This window comes from Onychomys torridus, chromosome 3, assembly GCF_903995425.1.
Source record: "Onychomys torridus chromosome 3, mOncTor1.1, whole genome shotgun sequence".
Classification (NCBI taxonomy): domain Eukaryota; kingdom Metazoa; phylum Chordata; class Mammalia; order Rodentia; family Cricetidae; genus Onychomys; species Onychomys torridus.
The window spans coordinates 46,942,349-46,959,729 of NC_050445.1; the positions used below are offsets into that span (position 1 = coordinate 46,942,349).

The following is a 17,381-nucleotide window of genomic DNA, read 5'->3' on the forward strand; positions in this document are numbered from 1 at the left end:
TGAGAAGTTATATTTGTTTTTTCTCCTTTCCAAATGTAGTGTCCTATAAATTAAATAAGTCTTCTTCTGGATGCATACATGTATTCCCTAAGTTGTATCCTCACCTGGATACCTATAGAAACCTTTTCTTTCACAGTGGCCCTTCCTACAGTTCTGTGTGTCTGTTTTCTTATCTGTATTTTTCATTAGGATGCAGGCACCATGAGAGAGGGAGTTTAGTATGCTCTTTTAATTTTTAAAAGCCATATTTTAATTTAAATTATGTGCATGTCTCTGTGTGATTATGTGATGAACTCAGGTAGAAGAGTTCAGAAGAGGATGGTGGAGTCCCTAAAGCTGGAGTCACAGGCAGTTTATGAGCTGCCCAGTGTGGGTGCTGTGAACTGAACATGGGTCCTCTGTTAGAGCAGTTCAAATCTCCTAACTGTTGAGCCATCTCTCCAGCTCTGCCTTTATCGTTTTTTTAAATGCATGTTTATATTTTGTGTGTGTGTGGCTGGGGGTTGACACCAGGTATCTTTCTCAGTTGTTTTCCAATTAATATTTTCCTCCTTGTGATCTCTAACTGAACCTGGCACTTGCTGGTTCAGGTAGACAGATGAGACAGCAAGCCCCAGAGATGTGCTAGTACCCACTTCTATGGACTGGGATTACAGACACTGCATCACTAGCGTGAAGTTTTTTCCATGGGGCTGGGGATCCAAGTACATACTCTCATGTTCAGGCATCAAGCACTTTACCAACTGAGCCATGGCCCCAGCCCAAGAGTTTATAGTTTAGTACTAAACACTGTAGGCTGGCATCTAATAGGCATCTGGTAAATATTTATGGAATAGACAAGCAATTTGTTTCAAGGAAAATGTTTTTTGTATGAACTTGAATGAATACTGTTTTTAATAAGACAGTATACCTTTATGCCTGTGTTTTCATGCTTATATTGTGACCAGGAAGAAGAAAGTCAAATCCTTCTTTTGAGATGAATATTTAAGTTGTTGTATTTTTATTTCAATCCTTGATTATTCATCTTAAGCTATATCAACTCTTTTAGGTGACCATGTAGTGGGTTAATCATATTTAAATGAGATTTTATTGACAAAAAGTGATATAACTTTAAAATTAGGATAGTGAGATGGCCTTTTATCTCTGCAAAAGGTATGCTTGCAAACTAATGTTCATGCTTTACGTTTCTTTATTATTTCTAGAACCCAGACTGCATACTTTCTCCGAAGCATCCCTTTGTGACCCACATAGGCCTGCTGAGCAAGACATGGCATCTTTCTGAAAACAAGTTTTAAGATCAGTTGTCACCCCAATCTTTGTTTTGCATTCCAGGAGCACAAAAGGGCAGTTCCAAGAAGGGAGAGGTAGGGGGCTGATGATTAGCACACTGTTGTAGGCGAGGCAAAGAGCAAGGAGAAAAGATCTCAAGCTAATGCTTCTTTCCCTGGGTCTTTTCAGTTCTTCTCAGATAGTCTTTCCTTAGAAATTAGCCCTGTTTCTCCTGAAACCCTGAGAAGTTTGAGGGTAATATGGGTTGTGTGCAGGGAAATCGCAGCCCTCCTTCCCAGTCTGAGCCTGAACCTTCTCTGGTACAAGATGCAGGTCTGCCAATGCCCACTTTCTGAAATCTCTGTAAGCTATTTCTGAAAGTCTCATAGCTAGTGTTTTGGAAATAGGCAACAAAGCATGTCCCCCTCCCTCCCTGGTTTTCTGACTTGAGACAGGTGAGTGGGATAAACTGGGGTTGAGGAAGCTATTGTAGGTAGGTGGCCTACTCTAGTCTGAGGGTTTCAAGTGAGACACAGGCTGTTTCAAAGAGGAGCAGGAACAGCCTGAGCCACCGCACTTGTGCTGAAGTGGTCTGGTTTTTTCAAAGCCAAAAGAGCACTTATCCAGTTGTGTTCTAAGTCCTGTCTGTTCATTCTGTTACGCTGTGTCCTTCTTTCCTGGGTCACATCTGCATTTATCAAAGTTAGTCCAGGGTTTCTGACAGCTTTTCTTCTTGCTACTCAGAATTAAGCGTCTCTTTAAAATCTGTCTCATGGCACTGTAACCTATTGTAAGGAACAAGGGTGATTCAAACACAAAGCCATTATTCTAGCAACACTCCCAATTCCTCCACATGGCCTTGTCTAGTCAAATGAGGAGTTACAGTGGCGTTCAGCTCTGTAGTGACACTCAAGAGGCATTTAAGCGAGCAAACTCACCTGGAATTGTCTCTCTAGTTTCATCTTGCCTGTTGGTCCAGGAATGAGGAGTGTATTGACATAGGAATGCATGTGGCTTTCTGGAACTTCTGTTTCTTTGCTCAGTATGGCCTCCACTAGTGTGTCATGAATGAAGACATACTGTTCCTGAGAAAACAGTGTTGAAAGGAACATGGCTTTGTAGTTTCTGTAGGTATCTAGATACAAAAGTAGAAACTTCCTCTGACAGAAAGCTAGAGTTCAACAAAACACTTGTGAGAAGTCCTGCCAAAGATTGCTAATGAGGCCTGGCAGGAAAGCAGACAGGGACGGAGATGGCCCAGACAGAAACACCCTCTTCTTAGTTCTCTTCTGTTGGTCTCATGTTGACCTTGGTGGAGAGGAGGACAGAAGACTTGCAAGGGTAAAGCATAGTCCTCTGCCTTCTCATAGTCTTGAACCTCACTGTTTCCCATGAGGAGCACTCCCCTGACTCCAGAGCTTCTGGTGGACTTGCCCGAGTGCTTACTCTCCTGTCCACATAGGAGCAGAGTGGTTTTCTGGCTAGGTATGCTGTCACTTTTCTAACACAAACTTAGACATTCCTGAGAAGAGGAGCTCTCAGTCAAGGAATGGCATCCCTCAGATCAGCCTGTGGGTGTGTCTGTGGGGAGGCATTTTCTTGATTGTTAATAGATGTGGGAGGAATGTGGGTGATGCCATCCCAGGGCCGGTAGGTCTTGGTTGTATAAGAAAGATAGTTGTGGAAGCTAGGGGAATCGAGAGTCAGCCTTCTTTCAGAGTCTCTGCTTTAGTTCCTGTCCTGTCTTCCCTGAAGGGTGGACGGTAACCTGTAAACCAAAATGAACCCTTTCCTCCCTAAGCTGGTTTTTGGTCAGTGTTTTGTCACCACAATAGAGAACAAACTGGAACAATCAGGTTCTAGCTTGTCTGGTTTGTAGTCAAAGAGTCTCTTATATTTCACTAGTAAGGCTTTTCTCTGGTCTGTCTGACAGAAACGCATCTCAAGGGTGGAACTCGGTTTTGGTTTGTTTTTCTCTCTTAGACTAGCCACATGTTTCTGATAATTCTTAAACGAGTATCATAGCTTCCAATCTACTATCATTTTAATTTGAAAACAGGAAAGAATAACACACAGATCTGTAAACTCTGCCCTGTCTTATATATGATCATGTATTTTAAATAGAAGAAACTGAATCCATTCATTGCTTGTGTTGAGCAGCTTTAGGTGTCTGCTAGCATGGGTGGATGTTGATGTTCTACTGACTCTGAAACTTTATCATATCTAGTGTCATCTGAAAGTCCTCATTTCGTCACAAAACGGGCAGAATTTAGCTGGCCTGTCTACAACTTATTTGTAACTTAGTGTTCTAGGTTGAATTGTATTTCCCTGAAAGATAAATTGAAGCTCAACACGGGAATACCTCTGAATATAGTCTTACTTATAAGTCAGGGCACTACAGATATAATTAGCTTCTTCCAGGTCAGCTGGCATAGAATGGTGACTGGCATTCATATTAGAAGAGGGAAATTTAGACACAGAGAGAAGATAGCCATTAGAAGACAGAGGAGAGATTAGAATAAGGCTCCCATGATCAAGGATATACACAGCCACTAGAATCCAAAGCAAGGCAAGGAAGCATACACCTCTCCAAGCTTCTGAAGGACCCGAGCCTTGCCAACACTTCGCTGATGGTTTTGTTCTGGCTTCAGACTGTAGCAAGTGTATTTCTGTCACTTCTACTCTTCCTATAAGGTACTCCCTCCTTATGGCCATCCTCAGAGACCAACACACCTAGATTTCAGTGACACCTCCATACTTTAGATTAATAAAGATACATTTAAAAACATCATACCTCCGTTTGCACCAAGTAATTTCTTTGTGAACGAATGTGTTTTAAGAAGCCAAATATGTTGACGGTTCCTTCGTGTTGAATCTGTTGCAGCATACTGTCAAGCACAATGTATGTGCCCGTTCTCCCCACGCCAGCACTGGTCAGAGGGAGAGAAAGGGACACTCAAATGTCAAGTACCAAAGGAGTGTGAAAGTAGGTCGCTATTAGCTGTCACGCTGAGACAAATCCACTCCATCCCCCAAGCAAATAAGCCATATGCAAACTTAGTGATGTAAAATTATAAACAGAAGCAGGCAGTGATGGTGAGTGCCTTTAATCCCAGCACTTGGGAGGCAGAAGCAGGTGGATCTTTGTGAGTTCGAGGTCATCCAGATGTACAGAGTGAGTTCCCCAGGACAGCCAGGGCTACACAGAGGAACCCTATCTCAAAAACACCAATAAATACATGAATTAATTAATGAATAAATAAATAATAAAATTATAACCATATGGCAGTGCTTAAAAACAAATACGTTTATTTTTCAGGTTGTTTCTGTTGTAGGTCAAACTGCACGGCAGCCTGGCTGTTCTGTGGGATGTTTTAAAAATGGTTCCAACAGCTATTGTTGACTGTCTGTTGTGATACAATGAAACACGATGCATCGGGGTACAATGAGTAATGGACATTTAGTCAGAGAGACGTGGAAGCAGGAGCTTCAGCAAACTCTGAAAGGCAAAGGTCCCGGGTCTGTGCTGCCAGGAAGACATGTTTGCAAAGGTTCTGACACTAATGAGAAAAAGATAATTCGATGGGGCTTTCAGCTGAAAATTTCATTTCAGCAAGACTGCAAGGAATAAAGCAGAGCTCCTGTCATTTCTAAAGGGCCATTATCACCCACCTTCTTCAAAGCCTCTGTCTGAGCGACAGAGCTCAGGCAGGGCTTCTTTTCAAACCTCCCCACAAGTACTGCAGCGAGAATTAGCACCTGTGCTGCCGATAGCCAGGGCCTTGTCCCTTTGCTGAGAGGCAATCCCTGACCTTCAGAAGCTGGTTTTCTTGCATTCTCTAGTTTCTCCCAGTTTATTGTCAAGCTACCAGATTAAAAACCCTCAGGATCAACCTCTCCAACTTTATCTGAGAATAAGACCGAGTAGGGGATTAGAATGTGTCAGATGAGCTGTGTATCAAAGGCAAGCAGTCGCTTCTGTGAAAACACAGTCACTGACTCGACACAAATACTTCGTGGAAGAACGAAAGCCATTTTGGCTGTTATGAAGCTCGCCACACCTGGTCAGTATTAGCTGCAATTATTTTAACTGCAAAGCATTAGAGTGGCGTCTAGAACACACTGTTCACTTTTTCCCCCTGCCCATTTATCAGCCTCCTCTTGAAAACTCTTGTTTTTGGGCAACAGTGAATTGCTAATAGAGTCAATGTGACTTTCAAGAAGCTGGGGAGACAAGAAAGGGATTTGGTGGAGGGGGGCAAGGTGTTTAAAAAACAGTGCCAGGTTTATTTTGCTAAATTTCTTTTTAGTCTGAGTGCCTTGCTTTCTCTGATATAAACCTGGCATGATAACTCTACAACAGATTAAGTCAGGACAAGGATGCTATTTTAAGCGTTTTCATCCTGTGGTGTTGTGTGTTGCTAATGGATATTTAAGAACAAAACAGTGCTGTCCCTGTCTTACACAGTGAATAAGCTGAAATCCAATTCAGACAGACCTGCACCTGCTGCTCTGACATTTTCAGCCTTCCAGCTGAGTCCAGCATACTTGTTCTTACTGGTCAGTGCTATGAGGATGGGGAAATACTTTCACTTCCCCTGTTGCATGAAATCCCTTCTAGTTTGGCCAACGTTGTTCCTCGAGTCCTCCTGTGTCAGTGCAAGCAGTTCTGGGAGCTTAGCAGCACATCTCTGAGACTCACCTGCAGTGGACAACAACTGGTCCCACGGCATGGCGCTTGGCCTGGGCAGCCTTTCTCACGAAGGTCAGCACCGGCAGTGAGTACTCTGGAACACCCATGTCAGGCCACTGAGTGTAATGGTACTGTGTGACTAGGCGCCCACTGGATCTTCCTTTCTGAGAGCCCTGGAAGAGTTCAGACAGCTGATAGCAGCAAATAAGAATTATGTGTATTTATGGTGAACAGCAGATACATATCTTGAAGCATGGATACATTTTGAGGTGGCAAGAATAAGCTAATTAGCATATATATTACCTCATATACTTAGTTTTTGGTGAGAATATATATTGGTTGAATGCATCAAACTGATGATACATACATCAATTATTTTACTTTAGAATTTATTTTAATGGACAGATAGGAGTTATGAATATTTATGATGTACAGCATAAACATCTTTTAACCTTGGATACATGTGGATCACTAAATGAAGCCAATTAACATATGCATTATTTCACAAACGTTTTGGTGAGAACACTTAAATCTACCTTAAGAATATTTTCAGTCTGTAATACATCATTGTAAATTATAATCACAGCAGATCTCTTGGCTGCTCTCTTCTTGCACCCTTTGTTCAACACCACTCTAGTTCTCTATACTCATCCTGGCAGCTACTACATCTACATCTACATCATCTACATCTACATCTATATCTACATCTATATCTATATCTACATCTACATCATCTATATCTATATCTACATCTACATCTATATCTATATCTACATCTATATCTACATCTATATCTACATCTACATCTACATCTACATCTATATCTACATCTATATCTACATCTACATCTATATCTACATCTACATCTATATCTATATCTACATCTATATCTACATCTATATCTATATCTACATCTACATCATCTACATCTACATCTATATCTATATCTACATCTACATCTACATCTATATCTATATCTATATCTACATCTACATCTATATATGTCTCTCTCTATATATCTATATGTTATTTATGACAGTCAACTTTTCATGCCCACTTAGCTAGGCTATATATAGTAGGCAGTTCTAATCAGTATGAAAGACGGTGAAAGTCTCTGATTTTTATAGATGTGGCTAAAATTTAAATTCATAGATTGGGTAAAGCAGCTCATCTGCCATGATGTGAGTGAGATTGACCCAATAAATTGAGGATTTAAAAGCAAAGACAGGTTTCCTGAAGAAGAGATGCTGCTCAAGCCTGTGAAACAAAAATCCAACTGGAATATCAGCCTGAAGTCTTAATGATTTGGGCTCTAACCTGGACAACCCTTATCTAAATTTCCAGGCTCTCATTCTATCCCACAGATTTCATACTTGGACATTTCCAAATTCATACAAGTCAAACCAAAAAATCATCTAACTAAACATATTAATCTGTACATGTTCATCCACTCATCCACCCATTGTTAACCATCTATCTATTTATCCCTATCATCATCTCTCTCTCTTTCTCTATCTATCTATCTATCTATCTATCTATCTATCTATCTATCTATCTATCTATTCATTGTTCCTATTTGTTCTGTTACTTGTGAAAAATCTCAAATAACATATTGTTTCTTTGGGTATTTCTTGCTTCACTTATTTTAGTTTGTATCCATTTTAGGTAGGTGGTGGGATTATATCAGGGCTATACTGTGGAAGTTTCTACATAGGACAGGAATTATTTTTCACCTACCAATCTACTGCAACCAGTGGCACCATGGCTGTTTGGTTCTAAAGGAATAGCTGGTGCTTGTACCTTTAATTATCCAGATTTAACTCTAATTTGGTTTTATCACTGTGGTAGCTAATCTGGGTTGTCAATTTGACACATCTGGGAAGAAAGAACTCCAAATGAGAAATTGCCTTCACCAGATTGTCCTGTGGACATGTCTGCAGGGGCATTTTCTTGATAGCTAATTGATGTAGGAGGGCTGAACTACTGTGGGCAGTGCCACTCGTGGGCAGGTGGGCCTAGGCTGTACAAGAAAGCAGGCTGAGCAAGCAAGTGGGAGTAAGCTCGTAAGCAGTATTCCTTCATGGTTTCTGCTTCGATTCCTGGTTTTGCTTGCATTGACAAGAAGCAGACTAAACCCTTTCCTTTCCAAGTTGATTTTGGTTTTATTATAGCAACAAGAATCCAGCAAGGACAAACACACATTTAATTAAACAAAGGTTGAATGCATCAAACAACTGATGATACATACATCAATTATTTTACTTTAGAATTTATTTTAATGGATGGATAGGAGTTATGAATATTTATGATGTACAGCATAAACATCTTTTAACCTTGGATACATGTGGATCACTAAATGAAACCAATTAACATATGCATTATTTCACAAACGTTTTGGTGAGAACACTTAAATCTACCTTAAGAATATTTTCAGTCTGTAATACATCATTGTAAATTATAATCACAGCAGATCTCTTGGCTGCTCTCTTCTTGCACCCTTTGTTCAACACCACTCTAGTTCTCTATACTCATCCTGGCAGCTACCATTCTACTCTCTACCTCTATAAGTCTAACTTTCCTTGAGTCCACATATAAAAAAGATCATGCTACATTTGTCTTTATGTTTCTGCCTTATGTCACTTAACATACTGTCTCCAAGTTCATATAAATTGTCAAAAATGACAGTTACCATTATTTATTAGGGCTGAATAATATGTCATTGTGAATATATGCTCCAAATTTTCTTTATCAGTTCATCTATTGGTGGTATATGCCCATGATTTATAATTTATTAGACAGTTTTTATGTCAACTTTATATAAGCTAGAGTCACTATGGAAGAGGGAACATTGATTGAGAAAATGCCCCACCACATTGGTCTATGGGTGAGACCTGTGGTGCATTTTCCTTTCTGATGATTGATGTGGGAGGACCCAGCTCACTGTGGGCAGTACCACTCCTGGGCTAGGTGCTACAAGAAAACAGGCTGAGGAAGCCATGAGAGGCAAGATAATATTCAGCTTTTCTCCATGGCCTCTGCATCAGGCTCCTGCCTTGAGTTCCTGATCTGTTTTCCTTCAGTGATGGACTGTTTCCTGGAGTCATAAGCTGAAATAAACCCTTTCTTCACCAAGTTGCTTTTGGTCATGGTGTTTTATCACCTACAGAAATCCTAAAACACTTACCTTTTTTATTTTTGTGTTTCTTAGCGTGAAATTCCTCACAGTATAATAAGCAAGCACCTGAACATTCTTTTGGTTGACCAGGAAACTTCCATATTCTTCACTACCATCAGTAGGCCAGTACTGGTCACATTTTCTCTGTAAAAGAAAAACATAAATATTTTCTAGTTTCGAATATCCAATGTGCATATCACTCTTGAAATAAGTAAAGGTTTGGGACAGTGACATGAACAGACTATTATTATTATTGTATATTCTTTTAAATGGACTCTTCATTATTACTATTATTGTATATTCTCTTATATGTATGGGTGTTTTTCATGTACAGCTATGTACCACTTGTGTGAATTGTGCCCACAGAGGCCAGAAAATGGCACTGGATGCCCTGAACTGAAGTTACAGATGGTTGTGAGCTTCTATATGGGTTCTGGGACTCAAACCTGGGTCCTCTGGAAGAGCAGCCAGCACATTCATTTCTCCAGCCCCATTAATGAACTCTTACACTTTTTAACTATTGTCTCTTTTTTCCTAAGTGATGGCACATCCATTGTAGATGATCCAGAGATAGGATCACAAATCTGAAAGAAATCTCAGATGATCTAGTCCCACGTTCTCCCTTTCAGACAAGGGAAGCAAATCAGGGAGCACTGAATTACTATAGGCTCAGCACTCAAATCTAGGTTCCACAAATTGAAACCTATGTTGCTCTTCATTGGTTTTCATGAGTTCAATTTACTTTTCCTTACATCATGAAGAATGCATTGAAGAACTAGGTAACTTTATTCCTAACAATAAAATATTTTGATTGATGATGTCAAACAGTTTTCTTTGAGTTGTCATGATACTAGAATGAATACTATGGGGCTGGAGAGCTGGTTCAGCAGTTAAGAGCAATTGTTGCTCTTCCAGAGGACCTGGGTTCAATTCCTAGCAACCATATAGCAACTCACAAATTGTAATACCAGTATCTGGGGATCCAATGCCCTCTTCTGACCTCCATGGGAACCAGGCATGTGTACATAGATCTACACATAGGCAAAATACCCATACATATAAGGTAAAAATAATTAGGAAGAATGCCAATTATCTTCCATAATTTTCGCTGCTTTCTAATGACTGTATCAGAAATTAGAAGCAGCTAGGAATGATTTCATAGCCATGGAGGCAGAGGTAGAGGGTAGTAGGAAATCAAGATCAACTTCATAGAGTGTTTGCAATTAGCCTGGGTTACACAAAACCCTGTCTTAGAAAACAAAACAAAATAAAATTATCTAATTAAAAGCACCCCTCACTGATATGGGGGATGTCCTGACAGATGAGTACGTACTCTTCCTTTCTCCACAAGGTTTGTTATCATAACGATGACTTCTACATTATGCTCCCATATCATTCTCCAGAAGTCTTCTGCTGTGGACTTCAGTGGACCCTGGGCAGCAATGTAAGCCTTTGGTCTGTTGTAGCCCTGAAGAAATAAATCACAAGTATGTTACCTGAATTACACACTTGTTTCAAACTGTGGAATCTAAGGTCAACACCACACATCAGAAAATTACACAAAGAACTTGCAAAGCACTAGTATGAATAATAATTTCCCTTCAGCTTTAATTTTTGTAAAACTTTAATGAGTTCTCTTGAGAAAAACCATAGACTTGCATCTCTGCACCGGAGGCATTTGGTCCAAAACTATTTACTATGTTTAAAGTCTAGTCCTTAATAGTGTTATTTTGAAATGTTTCTCATACAATAAGGCTCAGTTGTCTATAGTTAAGAAAGTGCTAGAATTATGATCTCTTTCTTCTCCTTGGGGACATTGAGCCTGGCTAATCATTGGCAGATGTCTCTTTAGAAGCAAGCAGTGTTGTACTGATGATTTGCAAACACTGCTCTAATCCATCACCTGGACAAAATGGAAGCATCAGTCCTGACTTGGTGATGAGGAAATTGAAGCTCGGGGAGAGTTAAATGACTTCCCAGTACATGTGTTTCCGCTAGTTTGGCTATTTGTCCCTGTGCTTTTTTCAATCATGGCACTTAGGGCCTATGCTGAGACACTTTGCTCAGCCTTGGTGCAGGGAGGAGGGGATTGGACCTGCCTCAACTGAATGTACCAGGCTGGGCTGACTCCCCAGGGGAGACCTTGCCTTGGAGGAAGTGGGAATGGGGGGTGCATTGTGGGGAAAGACTTGGGAGTGGGAGGAGGGAGGACAGGGGAATCTGTGGCTGATATGTAAAATGACTAGAAAATCTCTTATATAAAATTAAAAACAAAAACTGTAAAAATATCCATAGTGTTTGGGAGGGGGTGCAGGGGGGGAGGGGAGGGAGGGGCAGGGAGGGCTTCCCAGTACCATTGCTAGGAAGTGGTAGAGCTGGAATTCCAAGCAGTTAAATGACTTCCCAATATCATTGCTAGTCAGTGGCAGAGCTGGAATTCCAAGCACTTATACCACCCAAGCTCACATCCTTTTAACGCATAAATGGCTTCCCCTGGAGCAGGAAGTGGATGCTTATAATGAATACACTCTACAAGTAGGAACTCACTTCTCTGAACTCAGTGTTGAATGTAGCATTAGCATAAAGACTGTTAGACTGTGAGACTAGAGCCAGAGAAATAACAGAGTTCTGCTGACTAAGTTCTGGCTTTATCTACCATTCCGAGGAATGCAACAAAGCTGATGTCATGAGTTTGCTTAAAATCATCAAGGCTGAATACTGTCTTCCCAATATCATTTGGCTATTGTTTAGTACTACCATGGGGAATTTTCCGTTGAGATTTATTGATCGTCTGTGCCAGGAACTATGAGAAAATTCACAGTAAGTACTAGACCTAGACCTTTATACTCTATTCTGTCTGGAATGTATATTTTAGCCCGAATTCCCTCCCTTTCTTACAAAATAACATAAGGAGAATAATATTATTTAAGCTAAAGTCCTGTAGCCATAGGCCTTCCTACAATTTATTCAGTTTGTTTGCATTTTCATTACATCAGAAAACATTTATTACACAATAGTATATGTATATCATTGTGGTCTAAAAAAATTCAGGGCTTTACGAAATTTCCATAAAATGTTAAGTCAAATATGCTTACATCAACATAATTGGCATTGATGTAGTCTGTCACTTTTCCGTCTTTTTCAGCAAGTTGTGTAAGCTTAACCCTGCTATGGTCATCTGGAACAACAAAAAAGAATATATTTCACTAAAGAACAGACTTCTCTTCATAAGAAAGATCTATATTTGCATCATAATTTTATTGTAAAATTAAATTCAATAGAAAATAATAGACTTTAGTAAGTATGGGCAATACTGATTAGACAAATGTAACCAAGACAAATGGACAAGGATCTCAGATTTACGAGTTTCTCATGCAGTGAGGCTAGAACACCCAGAAAGTGATGTCCAGGGGCCAAGAGGGAGGTACCAGTGCCAAGACAAATGTGAGGTAGAAACTATATTGATGTAAGGAAGTGGTTCTCAACCTGTGGATCACACTCCCCCAATAGGGTCACACATCAGATATTTACATTATGATTCATAACAGTAGCAAAATTACAGTTATGAAGTAGCAATGGAGTAATTTTATGGTTTGGGGTCACCACAACATGAAGAGCTGAATTAAAGGGTCGCAGTATTAGGAAGGTTGAGAACCACTGGCATAAGGCAATAATCAAAGTTTTCCAAGAGGCTGGAATCTGAAGCTGGTGTCTTAGATGGGTTTTAAACAATGGTCCAGGGACTAGGAACAAGGCATGCCACGTGGGAGAAGAGTGAAGGAGGCTTCACAGAGCTGAGGAAGTGGCAGTAGACACTGGACAGGAAGCTGGAAGAGGAAGAGGCAGCAGTGAGGGAAGCAGAGGACCCCTGGTTGTTTCTGGGAAGGGTTCGAAACAAGGACAAGGAAGTGAACGCTGACCAAATGGTAGCAATTCCACTAAGGCGCCTGGCACTGATGCTTCTCTGACAGTAGCAGGCTACATGAGTATAGACACATGTAAATAGATTTGTGGCTCCTGAAAGAGGAGTCTGGATGCCAGGCTGACCTGTTTCAATATTCTGATCCTAACACACTTTCCTAACTTGTTTTTTCTTCATTTCTAAACTAGAGCTGTTAGTATCTGTTTGTCCAGGTTGTTAAGGCAGGAAAAAAAAATACTGTTTACAATGCTAAGGAAATAGCAGGTGTTCAACAAATGTCAGTCTCTGTTCCTTCTTAATGTAACCAGGATAACTGTCTCAGGGGAAGAAACAAATCCAAAGTAGGATCCTCTGCTCAAAAGCAAAGACTTGAATGAGTCTCTTAGAAAGGAAGGCAGCATCTATGGCAACTACTGAAGAGAACCTAATAATTAAAGGGAAGGACATGCAGCCCTGTAGGATAGACTGGAACCAGAATTTAAGGAACCTTGTGGTAATGCATGTGGCTAGGAAGCCATCCAACCTTTACAGGAGAAAGGATAGAAGGTTTTACATTTTTTCCCTCTTAGAGGGAGGAAGGAACATGAAGCCAGATTTCAAGATATGGAGAGGATACTCTGCAGGTTACCAAAAGAAAAACATACACCAACCCAGTCATAAAACCTTCCATCGACAATGCTGCCCTGCCTTTCAAAATCTACTAGGGCAATGGTGGCACAAAGCTTGTGGGAGTAACTAGTCAATGTTTGAATTGACCTAAAGTCCACTCCATGAGATGGAATCCATACCATCTTAGATGATTAAAAACCAGAGACTAAATAGCCCAGAAACCTACAGTAAAATCAAATTCTACTGGTCTTAAAAAAGAAGAAGAAGAAGAAGAATTAGTGATAAAAATGACTCCCAGAGATAGTCTACTATACTCATAGATCAGTGCCCTATTCAGTCATCACCAAAGAAACTTCCTCCTGCAGCAAATGGGGACAAATACAGAGACCCACCCCCCACAGGGCCAGACATCACAGACACAGGAAAAGAGAACATTCAGCTCTAAATGGGACATCTCCTTTAGATCCCTCCCCTTTAGTGCTCAGGGAATCCTGTGGAAGAGGAAGAAAGAGCATAAGATCCAGAGGTGATGGAAGACACCAGGAGAACACGTCCCTCTGAATCAACCAAGTAAAGCTCCTATGAACTCACAGGGACTGAAGCGGCAAGCACAGGGCTTTCACAGACTTGCATCAGGTCCTCTGAGCACATATTATGGCTTTTAGTTTAGTGTTTTTAATGGGACTCCTGAGTATGAACGAGTGGGTTTCTGACTCTTGTGCCTTCTCTTGGTCTCTTTTCCTTCTGTTGGTTTGCCTTGTGCAATTTCTTTCCTTTTTTTTCTATTTTTTATTATTAAGAATTTTTCTATTCATTTTACATCAACCACAGATCCCCCTCCTCCCTCTTCCCGCCCCTAAGCACCCCCTCCCCAATTCCCACCTCCTCCAAGTCAAGGTCTCCCAGGGGGAGTCAGCAGGGTCTGGTACATTCAGCTGAGGCACACCCAAGTCCCTCCCCCTGCACCAAGGCTGCAAGGTGTCACACCTTAGGCACTGGGCTCCAAAATGCCCGCTCATGCACCTGGGACCTATCCCAATCCCCCATGGGACTGGACTAGGCTTTGTGCAATTTTGATGTCATGTTTTTGCTTTACCTTATTCTGTTTTATTTTGTTATGTTTTGTTCTTACCTCTTAGAAGCCTGTTCTTTTCTAATGAGAGACAGAGAGTGGATCTGGACGGGAGTGAAGATGGGAGGAACAAGTGCTATTAGAAGAGTGAAGAGAGATGGAGACAGCCGGGCCTGTCACCCCAGCACTCGGGAGGCGGAGGCAGGCGGATCTCTGTGAGTTCAAGGCCAGCCTGGTCTACAGAGCGAGATCCAGGAAAGGTGCAAAGCTACACAGAGAAACCCTGTCTCGAAAAACAAATGAACAAACAAAAAAGATGGAGACAGAAGGAAGATAGAAAGAAAACTGCATTAAGGATGGAAGTGCCAATGCTGCTCAAGGATGAGGGGAAATGCGGCTAACAAAACATGGGAGGGAGGAATGAAAAGAGTATCTTTAGCAGATCCCCTGCCAAACCCAGGAAGAATTCCAAGAAGGGGTGAAAGCAGGTAGGAGCAGAAAGAGGAAGTCAAGAGAAGCTCAGCAGGGTTGTGACTTCATTAAGAGCCAGTGGATCCTAAGAAGTCAGACTGTGGACTACAAACAATGGCTGAAATCTCAGTTAGAGAAATACAGTCTGTGGGGCTTGAGGAAAGGACCCGATTAAAACTGGAGCTCCTTGTGTATGAAGGAAACCCATGCCATGGATGGCAGCATGTGCTGACGTGACATTAGTATAATGCTAGTATTAGCAGGCAGAAAATTCTCTCCCTGATCACACAGGCCTTGTAACGATCCCACTGAGGTCCATCAGCGGATGATGTGAGGACATCAGTCAAAACAGGACAGCACTGACACTGCTGCAGTCAGCTGAGCAAAGAACGTACTTACAGGCTACAATATTGACGTATCTGTTCTTGTGCTTGTTGTCTGGATGATTGGAGCTGTCTGCTGTAATACCTAAGTCAACAGTACAGCTCTGCACTTCCTGGAAAAAAGTGGCATGCATAACATTTTAACATAAGTTCTTTCAAAACAAGTGCCTTTAAATATATGGGAGACAAAACAAATAAAATAGTCTAGCAAGAAAAAATGTATACATATATACATATACATGTACATATTTATATGTTACAACTACTTCTTGGCTAAAAGAAAATGCAGTGAAATAATGCCTTACCTGGTAAAACTCTTTCAGTGTCTAATGAGGAAATGAATGCCAAAAAAGTAAAGAAATCAAATTCCACAGCACACGACAAATGAGAAAAGAAAGTGTTCATATTAGGTTTACAATGGAAAACTATGGTCATGCAATAAATACATTTGTCACATACTAACACAACAGAATGTTTCAAACAGTTGCATGCAAATCAAAATGTCTAATAATTTGGAACCTTAATTATGCAAATGAAAAAACAGCATGTTTAAATGGGGATGCGGGTACAATATGATGAGTATTGAAAATGCAAATAAGAACCACATATCCCATAGCCCATTTTGTCATAATAATTGGATTTGCTAATGTACAAATATAGTATGAATTGACCTCAAAGGCACTATTTGAAACTCTGAATTAGTGATATATTTTTTGAGTTATTTCATGGAATAAATAGCTTCCTATTAGGTGGTTTATATCAGATTTAGGGTTGTTAAAACATTAAATACTCCTAGAAGAGTTTAAATCACAGACACCGTCATTTTGAAATAAAATTTTAAATAGCTTTGTATAGGTTTAACTAGTATAACAGTTTTAAAAAAACTTCAGTGGGCACAGAAAAACAGTTTTGGCTATCTTTCTATTAAAATGGATTAAAGATTTTTTCAGAAGTGTTTCCTATCTAAACACATCAGTTTAGAGTTTATAAATATATAGAACTGAGACAATAAAATGAAAGTTTTCTAATTGTTGAGAAAATATAACCCAAATATGAATCTAGCCCCCAGCAAATGCTCCAACCCCTCTATAAAAGTATTTAAAGGCCTCTTTGGCCAGACATTCAGAATGACTAAAATTGACCTAATATAAGAACCACTTAAAAGGTATAGCATTATTAGTCATTAAGCTAATTATTAAGTTAGTTAAAAGTTTTCTTAAATCAGACTGAGTGAAAAGCAATGGGATTAAGAGAAAATTTTGAGTACAAGTGTGGTTATTATATTAAATTAGTATGGACTGTTGAACAATTTCAGGATGGCTAGACAGGTGTGAATCAACAACTAGCCTTTAGACAAATGCTGTCACCAATTTTAACTATAAATCATTTATTTTTTGCTTAGGATTTGCTTTTGTGCATGTGGGAAGTCAGAGCCATCCTTTGACCATTTTTCCCTGATAAGTTAAAGCTCTGTCTGATGGTAGCCTGATGGTTTCTGCCAGTGGATGGAGCAGGTGACTTAAACACCACATTTAACATGGAAGCAATACTGTGCTCCCAGTAACCTCGACCTTATAGTAAGAAAGCAAATTTGATGCTTTGAACACGAGACTCTTTATCCTATACCACATTCCGCTTCCATTCTTTGAAAGCTTTCTAATCTGTCGTCTTTCCCTCCCCTAACTATGTCTTGACTGGCAGGACTCCTGGGAAGTCTTGTTGGGTGTAAGAAGTAGTTGGATATGCGGAGAGTAGATCAAAGGACAAACAATCCTGTTATCAGAGCC

The 17,381-nt window shown here is 40.3% G+C and overlaps 1 protein-coding gene across 6 annotated transcripts in view; it reads right to left on the reverse strand.

Annotated features, from left to right (window-relative positions):
* Ptprz1 (protein tyrosine phosphatase receptor type Z1) overlaps positions 1-17,381 on the reverse strand; it is a 186,248-nt gene that overhangs the window by 12,996 nt on the left and 155,871 nt on the right. For 2 of the 6 annotated variants that reach the window (XM_036181207.1, XM_036181211.1), the window contains exons 16-23: positions 15,900-15,920; positions 15,611-15,707; positions 12,233-12,315; positions 10,471-10,605; positions 9,147-9,281; positions 5,972-6,135; positions 4,064-4,199; positions 2,208-2,354 (exon numbers count right to left, since the gene is read on the reverse strand). In XM_036181207.1, the coding sequence (XP_036037100.1) occupies positions 2,208-2,354; positions 4,064-4,199; positions 5,972-6,135; positions 9,147-9,281; positions 10,471-10,605; positions 12,233-12,315; positions 15,611-15,707; positions 15,900-15,920 (918 nt within the window). Of the gene's footprint in view, positions 1-2,207; positions 2,355-4,063; positions 4,200-5,971; positions 6,154-9,146; positions 9,282-10,470; positions 10,606-12,232; positions 12,316-15,610; positions 15,708-15,899; positions 15,921-17,381 lie in introns of all 6 variants that reach the window. The other 4 variants (XM_036181212.1, XM_036181210.1, XM_036181206.1 and 1 more) reach the window with 3 other exon arrangements.